Source organism: Gadus chalcogrammus, chromosome 12 (genome assembly GCF_026213295.1).
Source record: "Gadus chalcogrammus isolate NIFS_2021 chromosome 12, NIFS_Gcha_1.0, whole genome shotgun sequence".
Classification (NCBI taxonomy): Eukaryota; Metazoa; Chordata; class Actinopteri; order Gadiformes; family Gadidae; genus Gadus; species Gadus chalcogrammus.
In genome coordinates this window covers 28,691,399-28,706,033 of record NC_079423.1, presented here as the reverse complement: position 1 = coordinate 28,706,033, position 14,635 = coordinate 28,691,399, and the positions used below count along the sequence as shown (strand labels likewise).

Here is a 14,635-nt window from a genome sequence, read left to right as displayed (position 1 = left end):
ATAGGAAGATATGGATACATCCTTCTGTATTGACGAACATAATGTAAAATGGACGACAGTTATGTCTCAATGGACGAACAAAATGTGAAAATAATGTGAACATATTTAGGTAGAGATCCATTTAAACTATTAGCGCATAGATGGAATCATAACGATGGATGATAAGTCATCGATCAACAGCTCCATTAGGGTAGTCCATGGATTGATCACTTATTGGCACCTGATTGGTCTCCGGGCCCAAAAGACATCGTGAATCAATATAATTACTGTGCTCACACCTAAAATATAGTCCCAAAGCAAATAGTGCTGTGTAAATTATGGCCCCCTCAGCGGACTTTGGAAAAGGGCTCCTCTCAATATGATGCTTAAATTGTGTCCTTTTTACACAAGGTTTAGCCTACTTCAAACGGTTAACCAATCATGATTTAACAAATTAACAGAATGCTTGTAGAAATAGTGAAAGCTTTATTTACAATTTCAACATTCATTTTAGTTAACAAATATATACTATGTTCATATTTGCAAAGGCGAGACAGTGTTTATTTAACAATCGCTCAAGTTACAGTGAACTATGAATCTGATCTAAGTCAGGAAAGACATTTGTATATTTACAACTGTAAAATAATTGTACAACTCAAGTGCACGTTATCTCACACTCACATTATAAATACTCATTAACATTTCAAAATCTACTAGAGTTAATCTGATTATCAAACCATTTGTGCCCATTTTTACATTTTTATTCTCTGGGTCAAATTACTTTATATTTAAAATTGAAGTGAAGTTGCTAAATTACTTTTTATCTCACTTCTTAGGAACAAGTCCCTGATGTGTGCTATGAAAAGCAAGTCCGTTCCACAACTAACACTCATTAACCTATTTAACCTAATATAATCTTATTCACAGACAAAAAACAGCAAAAGGTCCGAGATATTTGGTCCGTACATACAACTGATGTATGTGACCAGATTGACAGCATAGTTACAAATGAATATAACTTCTTCTGTCTAACAATAAACTCAGGACAGACATCTGACAAAGGTCTGCCATGGAGCATTCTCTTTTTCTTTTGTACTCATGTTAGTTCCATATACCTACAGACCACACACATTGAGAAGTACAGCATGTACTACAGGATATACAGATTGTATATCCCAAAGAATGATGCACGCGTCTTCACATCATGTAGCATAACCAATACAGGCAAAGAAATACTTGACACTCCGACAACTTTCATTCCCATAGGTTAAAAGGTCACTTTTATAAAAAAAAAAAAGACGGAAAAGAAACGCACAGACACCCTTGCACATGCTCCGACGCAAATCATCACAGTATTTGTCTTGGATCATTGTAGTGAACATAAGGACCCTGAAACTAAAGCCACCGTGTTGACAGTGGACTGGGTGTTTTGACAGCCCGTCAGCCATGATACGTCGCTTCTGCAGGCCGACAACAGCGTGTACGTGTGGAATGGAGAGCAGTGTTGTTCCCGGTACAGTTAATCAGTAACAGATAACCTGTGCCCCCCCCCCCCACACACACAAACAAACAGAAGTATGGGAAGGTATAAAAAAAAAAAACATACAGGTTATATCTCTGAGTCACTATAAGCTAGGCAAACACTGAAAGGGGAAAGATAAGAAAAAGGCATCTGGAAAACTACGCTGGGGCGAGTTTGATCCATAAAGGCAAAAATAAGGAGCATCAGAGGAGTTCTTAGGTTGGAGATGTATCGCACAATCGATAGTGGGCGACATGCAAAAGGAAATAGGTCCAAAGAGAGGGTGGAGACATTGGGAAGGGTAGCAAATAGTGTTTCAGAGTTTGAAGTCTAAATTGATATAGAAACAAAAGAGGCACTTCATGGATGCTGTGATGAATCACGAGACAGTACCATGCTACATTCTTATGGTTAACTCTTTAAAAAGCATATGTAATGTAATGGCTACTTTGTTTGAAGAGAATTCAGTAATTAGCAAGCATCATTTCAGATGGTTAGTGAAGTCAAGTCCTCAATTAATAACAAATTGTGTGTACCCCCAAATTCGTAGATAGCAGCATGAGTGAATCTTTCAAAGAGTACAGAGTACAGCCTTTGGGCCAACAGGTCACTGACCTCCTGGGCACTTTAGAGAATAGTTGAGAAGAAAGAAGGAGAAACAAATCACTTATATTTAAATATTATATAGACAGAAGTCTTCTTTTTACGGTTTCCATAATATTCATTCAAACCCTTTATACATTTTATTGCCATTTTCCACATTCACATTTTTCTTTGTGCTTTAGATTATTTAGATTTGTTTTTAACTAGCTTTAAATTACAAAATGTTAAAAATCTGTTTTCAACATTTAACAGCATAACTTAACACATGTTTATACTTTCTCCAATCAAACAATTTCTGAATAAATATTACAATTCAGTAGGCATTTAGTGGGACTTAAAAAAAAAAAACTTGGATCTCATCAGATATATATTTCTATTCTTCTGTTGCATCACTGTTGCACTTCGTCTTCAAAAGACAAAACCTGGTGAGGTTGCTACAGTGGGGCGCCCGTAGCCCAAACACCGTTGAGCTAGCAGCACTTATGGACAACGCATGCTGAGAGATGTCACAGTCTATTCTCTTCTAGAAGGTCCACTTGTTTTGCGTTTATTTGATATCAAAAGGAGCCACTTCAGCAGAGAAGCCTGGGTAGCCAGGCGCAGGAAGGCTGGAGCGATCGAGAGGTGTTTAGTGTGGGCTGAAGGGAGCAGTCTTTGCCGAGAGGTAATGGTTGGAAAGAAGGAAAGGCATCTGGAGGCGTCTGTTGGCACGTCGGCCAACTGGAAGCCCGGGCACAGTCAAGTGGCGAGTTGGCCGGAGGCTGTCCAAAAGGTGAGGGGGGTGGGGGGTACCCACGGGGTCGACCGGTCTCAGGAGAGTGCGTCCCGTGCGGCCCTCTGCTCGTGGATCTGCGTGAGCACGTCGGCGGTGTCCTTGAGCAGCATGTCGAAGATGCTGTCTGCCAGCTGCATCTTCACAAACAGCTCGTCCTCGTCGTAGTTCACCCACTGGGCCTCTTCCTCGTGGAGCTCCTGGACCTGAGAGGGAGGGCCGGGGAGACAAGGGGGGGGGCAGAGGCTTGAATGAATACAAACGTCAAGGGGACATGTCTTTTAAAGCATTTATTTTGTAAACAGAGTAAGTGCTATCATGCTCCACCACTAGCCACATGGCAATATCATTGAGAGAACACACACACACACACACACACACACACACACACACACACACACACACACACACACACACACACACACACACACACACACACACACACACACACACACACACACACACACACACACACACACACACACACACACTACATAGTGTGTGTGTGTGTGTGTATCGGTGGGGGGGGGGCTTCCAACTCCTACCAGTATGTGGTCTACTCGGTCCCGTTTCTTCCTGCCGAACTTGAGCATCTTCTGCCAGTCGGTCTTCTGGCTCTGGTCCTTCCTCAGGCCGTACAGCTTCAGCACTTTAGTGGCGATGAATTCCTGATGGACACGTACGTGACGAGTTCAGTCACAGCGCATCTCAAAAGACCAAATCTGAATTCGTCATTGGTTGTTCCCATCGACATAGCGGGGGCACGATAAACCATAAACCAGCAGGAAATGAAGAAGAGGCATTCGACGCCGTACCTGGACCGTGGAGATGTTCCCCGGCATCCTGACCCTGTGGGAGTAGGAGGAGTTGACCCGTCGCGGCTTAAGCCACAGCGGCTGGTTCGCGTTGGGGTCTTCGCCGAAGATCTCTTGGAGGATCTCCCAGGTGAGGTCGTAGACACCCTGCAGACAAAGAGCACAGGGACGGACGTGAACAGTGCGGCGGTGCGAGGCGGGGGACTCAGAGCAACGCGCCGTGTGCCGTCGGGGGGGCTCGGGGTCTCACCTGTCGGTAGCTGCGGATGCAGAGGTCCTCCTGGTCCTGCCCGTTGGCCTCCTTGCCCAGGTACCCCAGGGAGGGCCGGGGGACCGGCAGGCCGGCCAGCGTCAGCACGTCCGCCGCGCCGAGGCCGCAGCTCTGCCAGATCTCGGCGGTGGCGGCGTGGACCAGCCGCTCCACCTCCGTGGCCGAGTGGGGCACCACCATGGGGGGCTGCTCGGGGAGCTTAGGCAGCAGGGGTAGAGGCAGCTCGGGCCGGGGGGGCGTCTTTGCCTGTGGCTCTCCGACCGACGTCACGGGCCTCCCACCGCCCACCCTGTTCTCTTCGTCGTCGTCGTCCTCTTCCTCCTCCTCCTCTTTTTGCCTCTGCTGGCGTCGCTGCTGTTCCCGGCGGGACTTGAGGCCGAAGTCCTCCTCGAACCAGTCCTGGTCATCCCCGAGGTCGTCCAGCAGCTCGCGGCTCAGCTCCAGCTCGGCCAGGCGCTTGGCCAGCTCCTCCTGACCGCTGGCCCCCAGCACCGGGCTCTCCTGCGGGGACGGAGGTGAGGAGACACGGGCCACACGTTCATCTCAAGTGTGGGACACGAAGTGCAGCAGAATGAAAAGGCGATGGAGTCACATGGGGCTCATGCTGTGCGTTTGATTCATTCAATCGGTTTGTTGAGGGAAACAACGTGACACGCAGGTCAACCGCGTTCGAAAAATATCCCGACATAAGGGGATATGCACTTTGGCTGTACACATTCTGATAACCAGGGCTGAGCCGGTGAGGTAAACAAACAGCCACTCGTCAATACGATTGGTATGTGCAGTCTGTGGAGGTTTCCATGAAAGACCCTGATTCCATCAATTATTGACATGTGAGCCGGTTAAGACTGAATAACACAAACTATAAATATTTAGTTATATAGAAATCTATTCTACATAATTCCAGTAGTGTAATCATTTAAATACCATCCCAGAGAAAGACTCACCGGTCGGTTGCATAGCTCCGGGGACGACAACTCCGCTTTTTCTGTTTCCAGGAAGAAGGGAAGACCATCTTTCTGCTCCGACGGAGAGACCCGCCCCTCCCCCTCCAAGCGGTCGGTAAACAGCTCTCCGTTCATCCGGTTGGCTTCCATTATCTTCCTCTCCTTGGCCAGCTTGACCTGACTCAACTGCGTGACAGCATCTTTGACGAAGTCATTGAGAAGCGTGTCAGCAAAGGCACCGAGAGAGTCTCGTTCCTTGGCTTTCCCCTCGTTACTCGTGATGTCAAAATCGTCCATACGCTCGTTTGGAGTGACTGATGAACGGTGAGAGTCCAAATCTTTATGTCCTGTGTGAGGAGTTCTCTGCTTCTGGCCCTGTGTGGCTGAACCCATCTTGTCCAGGTCAGAAATGAGGAGAGTAGTGGGCGCGTTGTCGAACTCCAGCGAGCCATCCCTGATCCGGCCATTGGGCACGGTGTGGTGGTTACGAGAGTTAAGAGAGTTTGCATCCAGAGCATCCTTGTTCTGAGGGTGTACTGATGGATGATCGGCCTCATCCCGCGGCTCTTTGTACCCTGGCCTGGATGGATCGTCACGGGGGCTTTCCTCAGTCTCCTTCCTCGGCTGAACCGTGCTCTTCTCGTCGTCTGCTTGTTTACTCCTCTCGGACAGGTCGTCCACAAACGAGTCCTCGTCCTCCGTGGTGTCAACGGAGACGTCGAACCTCTCCGGCAGGCGGGCGATCTTGTCGGACGGCGCAAAGATACCGTGGCGCTCCTCGCACACAAAGTACACCACCCCGTCGTAGGTGCCGTTGTTGCTGCCTTCCGACTTGTCGAGCTCCACGCCGGCCCAGAACCCGTTGGCGAACCTGGTCGGGCCTTTGAACCTCAGGGTTCCGGGCTGAACGTGGCTCACGAGCACCCGGTCTCCGATGCAGAAGGTCGGCATCTCGTCCTCCACTGGAGACACGCGTGAGAGAGATGGAGATAAGGCTGGGGAGTGGTTTAACTCATTCCTGGTTTCACCCTGGGACTCGGCCGTCTTGTCGTTGAGATCGAGCAGCTTTCCAGAGTGACGGCTGTCGCTGAACTCTTCAGAGTGTTCACTTAGCTCCCCTGCGATGTCCTCCTCGACCTCCTCCTCGTCTCTGCTCTGGTCCAGAGGCGACCTGCTGTAGGAGGCCTTCCCGGAGACGCCCCCAGAGGGCGGCGAGACCGGAGAGGTGGGCTGGGAGCTGCGCCGGCCGTCTCGGGGGGAGGACTCCGCCGACGACTCAAAGTCATCGTGGTAGCCGTCGGTGACGGTGACGGAGGGACGCCGAGAGACATCAGCCTCCTTTAGCGGAGCTTCTATCTTGGACGAGAGGGAGGCGTTGTCACTGGAGGACGAGGTGCCATCTTGATGCCATGAGAGCTTGGGCTCCCCTGGCAAAGAGGAGTCCCTTATCTTGAGGCCTCTCTCGTCCTGCCGGCTCTCGGATGGAGAATATATGTCGTCTTCGTTCTCAGAGGGAACATGGTTAGAAACAGACGAGTCCTGGTGAGATGTGGGTCCGTCTTCCGTCTCTAGTTTAAGGAGAACTTCCGAATGGCCATTTCCAGACTTGGAGCTCACAACCCCCGCCAGGTCCTCTGATATATCAGACCTGTGGTTAGACACAACGCTTTCGTCCTCTGCTCCTCCACGCAAATGGCGGTCTCCCTTGTAGATGGACGTCCTGGAGGGGCCATCTGGAGCACCCAGGGCCTTGACCCCTGGGGAAGGCTGCTCTGGACTCCCGTGCGCTGGGGTCGGGGTGACTGTGGGAGTGTCCTCCTCCGAAAGCTCCTCGGGTAGAGAGGTAGATCTACTCCGGCCCAGAGGAGTTCGGTCACCTGCTTATACATTCATTAGGAATAAAAAATACATTGAATCAGTTGCTGAACATGTTGTAAAAAACGGTTTTGATACGCGCCTAAAATAATTGAAACCTACCATGGATGGATGAATGGCCTTCGTCAGAGTCGGACACCGCCCTGGAGTGCCTGCTGCTGCTGTCAGAACTAAAGAGGAAGAGGTTTAAAGCACTATCCCAACCCCTCCTGTTGACATTATACAGTGAATATCAAGTCAGCTATACGACGCTGGTCATGGGATCAAAAATACCTGTGTGGAGGCAGAGCTTTGCTGTTTTCAATGGCAGAGGCAGCCGCGTTGATTTGAGGTTCAGCTGCCGATTTGGAGTCTGGCTCCTTGTTCAGCTCCGCCTTCGTCTTCTGGATGAAATCATCGTAGGACTGAAGGAAGAAAAGGAAAATTGTTGTCCTCTGGTTCCGTGAAAGACCACTGTTTAATATCAATACGTGCACTCATGCAGTACAACAACCCACTCCCGTCACACACACACACAAACACTTCAAAAACAAAACATTAAATCAATGATTCATCCCGACCACACACTCACAGACACTTACCTCGAGCTGCTTAAGTAGACTGGCTTCCTGTGCCTTAAGGCGCTCCTTGTGTCTCTTCTTCTGCTCCTTCTTCAGCTGGTAGGCCATCGACTTGCGTTTCTTCAGCTCCTCTTTCAGGGCCCTGATGCGACACTCGATGTCGCTCTGGTCTGACATGGGATCTGTAAACATGTTGCCCCAAATTCGATCAGAATGCAAGCTCAGAGCAAACTACTTAGCTTAGCAACCACAATTGTAATCCAACTTAGTGCACACTGAATTCCAGACCAAATTCTTTGCTGATTAGAGTGCATTGTATTTACAAAAAGTACATATCCAGGCACTTCTGTCGTCCGTATCCGGGCATTTTCCTTTCATTTTAACCCAAGGATGCGAGTGTGTTTACAAACCATCAAATTCAAGGCAACATACGGGTCATATCCGATAATGAACAACGATTAAGACATGCCAATAAAACACAAATACATACACAAATGGACGAACAGAAGCCATCGATACAGTTCACTACGGCATTAAATCTCCGTTGATGGGAGACGTAGTCCTCAAGTGCACGGGAAGCCGTCCTCTGCTATACCCTACTTTGCTAAGCAGGTTAGGTAGCGGGGAAGTGCTCGCATAATGCCTTCCTGGCAGCATCACATTATGCTTGACTATAGTCTGCCAGCACTATAGCTGCAATACGCCTTCTCTCTCTCTCTCCCTCCCTGCAACAGAGTTCTCCATCCGCTCGACTATGATGACAAGCCGTTACTTCGCGTCCATTTTCCAAAAAAAAGCCATGTCGCGTGTCTGGACTCACCGGTGTGTGTGGCCGTGGGGGGGTCACCGGGCCTGGTTCGAGCCTGCCCCGGCGTGTGGCCGGCGGGCCGGGGAGGAGGGCGGAGCAGCATCTTGGTCCCGCTGCCGCCGCTGCAGTCTGCCGCGGAGGCAGTAGTGCTGAGGACGGCGTTGGCCGGGGGAGACTAGAAGAGAGCAGACACGGGGGAGGGAGGAGGAGGGAGACGGAACGGAGACAGCTCAGGATGTGGTTCGCGTTCACACGGGCAGGATGTGTGCACTCGACTATTGCCTTCGATATGCACAGTCGAACTTCATCAACCTCCACCATCCCTGCTAGCCCTGGCCGAAACCGTTAAAGCGGACAGTAAAATGACTTGCTGAACGACTACGCCGAATGCTTACAAATTCAGCATTGGCGGGTTTACAGTTCACATTCTGACCAGCGTAGCTTTGCTTAAGTAGTGTTTGCCTCTTTTATAGCTCATTAGCATGTACTCTCTAAATTCCCTCAACAAGCCTAAACTGAATTTCTCAAGAGTTCGGCAGAAACACAAGAGCGTTTTCAAAGCAAAAGTTGGACTGGATTTGAACTGGAATTCTGTCCATAGAGAATGGAAATAAAATGTTAAATGTATGTTTAGGCAAATTGAAAAAAATAAATCCGAGCCTGCCATTGCGCAAACAAGGAAGACTGTTCTATAATGAAAGACATTCAAAGCGATAAATCATGTGTTTATTTATAACCGGGCTTACTGGTTTGCCAGGAGACGGAGAGGCGGAGGTGATGTCCTGGCTGCTCTGGAAGGAGGCCATGGACGTCTCTGGGACCGAGGCAGGCGGGGCTGTGGAGGAGCTCGCTGGGGTACTCGAACCCGAACGCTCAGGGCTCACTGTGGAGTAATCCTCCTCACCCAGTCTCCCTGGGGACATGAACCAAAAAAAAGAGTCCATGATGAAGATGATCACATGCAGCTGGAATACATGTCTGGCAACTTCAGCGATAAACACATTTATTGGGAGACATTTATCCCCGAATGCCCCCTTTTGAATTCTGATGCAACACATCAAAGACACCACAACAGAACGCCCACTTAAAAGTTTAAATCAGAGCTCCTGTTACCTCTCTTCTCGTCGCTCAGGGGTTCCTGGTTCTGCCGGCAGCCAGAGCTGGTGCCGACATCAGAGGTCTCCCTCTGAGCGGCCTCTGGAGACCACCTGCCGGGCTGAACCTCGACCTGGTTCTGGTGGTGGGCCTGCCGGTCGCAGACGCCCAGGGCTTCCTTCTCCATCCTGCGGACCTCCGCCTCCTCCCGGTCCAGACGCTGCTTCCACTGCAGGAGCTCGGCTGCATGGTGCCGTCTCTGGAGCAGCTGCTGCTCCCGCTTGGTCAGGAACCTGGGAGAGGTAGAGAGGTAGGTAGAGAGGTAGGTCGAGATGTAGAGAGGTAGGTAGAGAGGTAGGTCGAGATGTAGAGAGGTAGGTCGAGATGTAGAGAGAGAGAGAGAGCGATGTAGAGAGAGAGCGAGAGAGAGAGAGCGATGTAGAGAGAGAGCGAGAGAGCGATGTAGAGAGAGCGAGAGAGCGAGAGCGAGAGCGAGAGAGAGAGAGCGCGATGTAGAGAGAGAGAGAGAGAGAGAGAGAGAGAGAGAGAGAGAGAGAGAGAGAGAGCGCGATGTAGAGAGAGAGAGAGAGAGAGAGCGATGTAGAGAGAGAGAGAGAGAGAGAGAGCGATGTAGAGAGAGAGCGATGTAGAGAGAGCGAGAGAGAGAGAGCGAGAGAGAGAGCGAGAGCGAGAGCGAGCGATGTAGAGAGAGCGAGCGAGCGAGCGAGCGAGCGAGCGAGCGAGCGAGAGAGAGAGAGAGAGAGAGAGAGAGAGAGAGAGAGAGAGAGAGAGAGAGAGAGAGAGAGAGAGAGAGAGAGCGATGTAGAGAGAGAGCGATGTAGAGAGAGCGTGATGTAGAGAGAGAGAGAGCGATGTAGAGAGAGAGCGATGTAGAGAGAGAGCGATGTAGAGAGAGAGAGCGATGTAGAGAGAGAGAGCGATGTAGAGAGAGAGAGCGATGTAGAGAGAGAGAGCGATGTAGAGAGAGAGAGCGATGTAGAGAGAGAGCGATGTAGAGAGAGAGAGAGAGAGAGAGCGAGAGCAAGAAAGAGCGCGATGTAGAGAGAGAGCGAGAGCGAGAGCGAGAGAGAGAGCGATGTAGAGAGAGAGCGAGAGCGAGAGCGAGAGAGAGAGCGATGTAGAGAGCGATGGAGAGCGAGAGAGAGACAGCGAGAGAGAGAGAGAGAGAGAGCGAGAGAGCGGTAGGGAGATGTAGAGTGTGAGGAAAGGAGCGGGGGTGGAGGGGAAGAAGAGGTGTGGGGGGAGGAGAGCAGGACAGAAAGAGGGCAGAGGATGGATGAAGAGGCAGGCGGAATAGAGAAAAAGGTAGAGGAGGAGAAGAGAAATTGGAGAGCAGGTTGGGGTGAGAGGGCAGAACCACAGGTGAGGGGAGGTGAAAGGTTGGGGAGGTGAAGGACAGGGGAAAGGCACCCGCAGCCAAGCGGGAGAGGAGAGAGAAAACGTCCATGGGTCAACAATGGAAAGTTACGCGAGGGTTAAAGATACAGACGCAGACACCCCCGACCAGCTTCACATCCCCCTTTTCACTGCACACTCCATTCCATATTGGGGTCTGCCACACCTGGCCAGGCCCTATAGTATCACACCCATACCCACACACCCATGCAACCATGCCATCCTTAATGCCGATTGGTTCTCATGGAGAACTCACCTCATGAAAAAAAAAGAAAAGAAAAAAAAAGGGTCAGGCTCCACTAACCAAGGCCACACAAATGGGAGGAATTGAGATCCCTGGGTTCGAAACATGCGTTCAGGTAGGACACAAAGGACTCAATGTGGGTTGGATCTCAGTCACAAACACAACATCCACCAAAGATATGATTTGTACGATTGTGAGACAAAAAAACACAACAAACCGAGAGATATTAATCAAGCGTCCACACTCTTACAGTCTTCCTGTAAGTGTGGACTGGCAGAACAAGGCTTTGTGACGACGCTCAAGGACATTCTTGGCTTGGTTTATTTAAACAAACAAATAAATAAGTCCCTGTATTATTTATTAATCTGCCTAAATTAAATCCATCCACATTCAAGGAGAACATCTGTTCAGAACTCTGGTCCTTCACAGTTACGAGTGCCACTTGGCTTGGCGTTATCCAGCCTAGATCTAATTTAGAGGCCTTTGCCTCGACCCTAATACATACTGATGACAGACCAGATACTGAAGGGCCCGGCTGGGGGAGGGAGTCTCTTTAAGTGTCCTCCCAAATTCTATTAGAGCCATTGGCCATCTGTACTTATTATTCCATCCCAGGCACCCGTTACCTAATAAGGAGGGCTAGTGAAGATTTACTGGGCCCATTAAAGCGATACACCGCTTTGTCTACGTTCATTCCACGGCCGAGGCTCCTAGGTCTTCAGCGGTATGTTACGGTGCGATGCCATCAATAAACCGGTTATCTCAATGGCTCGATGCAGGGCCCCAACAGCCACTGGCCGCCACATGAGGGGCTCTTTGGGTAGGTCTGAGAATGGGGATGAGAGGAAAGTTTTGTGGTGCATAAAGCTGGGGTTTCTCATCGTAAAAAGGATGCCCCATGCCCCTTGAGGGACAATCAGCAAACAACTGTAAAGACTCTTCACAGTGTTGCAACGACTCAAGGGGACCACTGTTCCTTGTTCGCAGTCCCTTTACGAGCGACCATGCTTTCATTCTGAATTAATCACGAGCTGAACCAAGATCTTCGGCTTCATCGGATGAACCGTCTTGTCGTCGTGACGTTTGGCTTCCACGGTCGTTAGTTTCACTCACAACCGCCCACAATTTCCATTCCACACGAAACAAACAAACCGGAAATCACCCCAAAAAAAAAAAAAAAAAAAACCAAACAACAGCCGTCCCGCACCATCTACCTCCGCCGCGCCCGGCTCTGACATCAGAGTGGCGATGGCCGAGTGCAAGCATGCTCCGTGGTCCAGGTGGCGAGGCAGGGGAGTGGACAACATCATTTATACTTCAGGGGACGCTGCTGAACGCTTTCCACACGCGTCTCCCGACAGGTAACGCTCGTTGTCCGGAATCGCATAATTTCATAATAATTAAATTTGGTCATTTCTATATTAGTTGGTCAATCGCCATGCTGTGAGAGGCGCATTAGCCGGGGACAACGGTGAACCCCCTTCTCTGTACAGATACGGCGTTAGGAGTGGACGAGCGTCCCCTAGTATAAATGATGGCTTGAGGAGGAGGGAGTGGAGGGCAGCACGATACAGTACCTGACCAAGTGGTTGTAGATAAAGAGCTGTAGTTTAGGGTGGAGATTGGGGAGACAGACACTGAGGGAGGCCCAGTGATGGGCCTTAAACACAGAGAGGAAGTAGTGGACAGGAGAGCAGTGTCTGCATCCCACACACACACACACACACACACACACACACACACACAGAAACACACATTCACACACATATAGTTGACACGTGGATTCAGACGGCACAAACACCAAAGGAACATGAAGGACGGTACATAGAGAAACAACAGGAAACGTCACAAACGACAAATAAGGACAAAACAAAAGCAGACGGAGGGGGAGAGAAAAGAAAGACATGAGGAAATGTGTTTACTATCCTGTCGGTTGAACGGGATCAAGTCTATCTAAGGCTAATGTGTCGGGACATGCATCAGCACCGTTATATTATGGCCTGTTCTTTTTTTGGCAAGATATTGTCTACTAGCGGGGATATGTGATTGGATGTTACCTACAAGGAGGCCAACGTACCAATTCTAAACCTTCAACGGAGACATTTGTGCATTTTGACTTGAGATTACCGTAATATAATTGTACATTTATTGTAGTGTTGTTAGAAGACTTAATTGCTTGATTGCTGTTGTGGTGTAAGAAGACCAATATCGAATGTAGTCACATGTTGCTTTGGTTTGCAGGATTCAAACTAGGGCTTTGACTTTTGCCCAAAAATCATATACGAAGTTTGTTTGTTTATTAATATTCATCAATATTATTCTGACCATTAAATGCCTTCAGTAAAACCTGGATTGGGCTTCGCAATGTTTGTTTACCGCGTTGCTATGGTTACCGGTCTTGCCTGTTCCAACGGTTTGTTAGGTTTCTAATAAATCGCTGTCTAATCAATACTTCATTCACTGCCTCTTCCGTGGTCCATAACAGGTTCAAATATTAAGGGCTGCTTAATATTTGTTCGAATTTTGATTTATTTTTTGATATTTTAATTATATTCGAATAACGAAGTTCGGTGTCAAAGCCCTAATTCAAACACTGTATTAGTATATTGCCCCGTTTCCCGTAACGGTCAATAGGCCTGTGGTTTTGGACAATGTTCTGTTTTGGTAATGTGTGGACCAAGCAAGGGTTGCAGGGCTGGTGTGCCTGCACGTGCCACTCATTCTCTGCAGCTCATCCAGAATGCAGCAGCCCAGCTAGACTTCCACCTACCCAAGCTCTCCAACGCTCCGCTACTTGTGACTGCTCAAATCTGGTTCAAGTCACTGGTACTGGCCTATCGTGCTGCGAACGTCTCCGGCACTCCCTAAACCCAGGACACGGTCGGACCATACAGCCCAGCCCGTAGCTCACCCTACCATGGGTTGATACTTCCTCAGGGCCTGCTGTCCTGGTTCCACTCACTTATCATTCTGTTGCCACTCATCTTTGTAAGTTTGGAGCACCATATCTGAATATCCAGCAATGAATAAAGGAAGCTAGATGACTGAAATGAAAAGAAAGCCATAAAGAAGTTATAGTAATATATATTGCTGAAGGTAAGCCAGCATGCCAAAGCACAAGTAGGATTTTAATTTACAGTAAAAGGAAAACCTCAGTGTATGCATCTGTTCATTTGGGGCTACGGGGACTTTAGTTCTTGGTATGAAGAAAGTAATTTCAGAGATATTCAGGTAGTAGCACAGTCCGTATATATTTAGTGGTTGGGTGCCTTCAAATAATTGTTGACTATTATGTTGAGTCATTTAGGGGCTCAATGAGAAGTTCTGTGAGCATGTTCAAAGTCTAATCTTAAACAAGTACCCATTTGTTAGAAAAGTCTGTGTTTTCAAACTTTCCAAGTGAGGTGATGGTATCACCTGACCCCGTTGTCATAGGAGACCGGGAATATTAAAGTCTCTCGTGTCAATATGGGTGTTGGTTTACAATACAAAAACAAAGCAGAAACTATTTGGACAAAGGAATAAAATGGTTCTATCTGCGTTACAATCATTGCAGACTGTTATTTTAGCGGTTATCAAAAGTGACCAAAGCTAAGGTTAGGCAGCAGTAGCCAAAACAAGCATGTCCATAGACACATCCACGCCACCAAACTCTCCCACAGAGCAGCTCCCTTCTGAGTTTTTAAACCTTCCACAGAAACACAATCCAACCTAAAACATGGCTGATT

At 48.9% G+C, this 14,635-nt stretch overlaps 1 protein-coding gene across 1 annotated transcript in view; it reads right to left on the bottom strand.

Annotated features, from left to right (window-relative positions):
• Nucleotides 1–281: 281 nt before the first annotated feature.
• cep350 (centrosomal protein 350) overlaps nt 282–14,635 on the bottom strand; it is a 35,570-nt gene continuing 21,216 nt past the window's right edge. The window contains 12 exon segments of the mRNA XM_056603357.1: nt 282–3,082; nt 3,422–3,544; nt 3,692–3,838; nt 3,942–4,463; nt 4,910–6,789; nt 6,887–6,954; nt 7,058–7,188; nt 7,366–7,526; nt 8,165–8,327; nt 8,899–9,065; nt 9,266–9,540; nt 12,485–12,607. Of these exon segments, the coding sequence (XP_056459332.1) occupies nt 2,915–3,082; nt 3,422–3,544; nt 3,692–3,838; nt 3,942–4,463; nt 4,910–6,789; nt 6,887–6,954; nt 7,058–7,188; nt 7,366–7,526; nt 8,165–8,327; nt 8,899–9,065; nt 9,266–9,540; nt 12,485–12,607 (3,928 nt within the window). The 3' untranslated portion in view covers nt 282–2,914.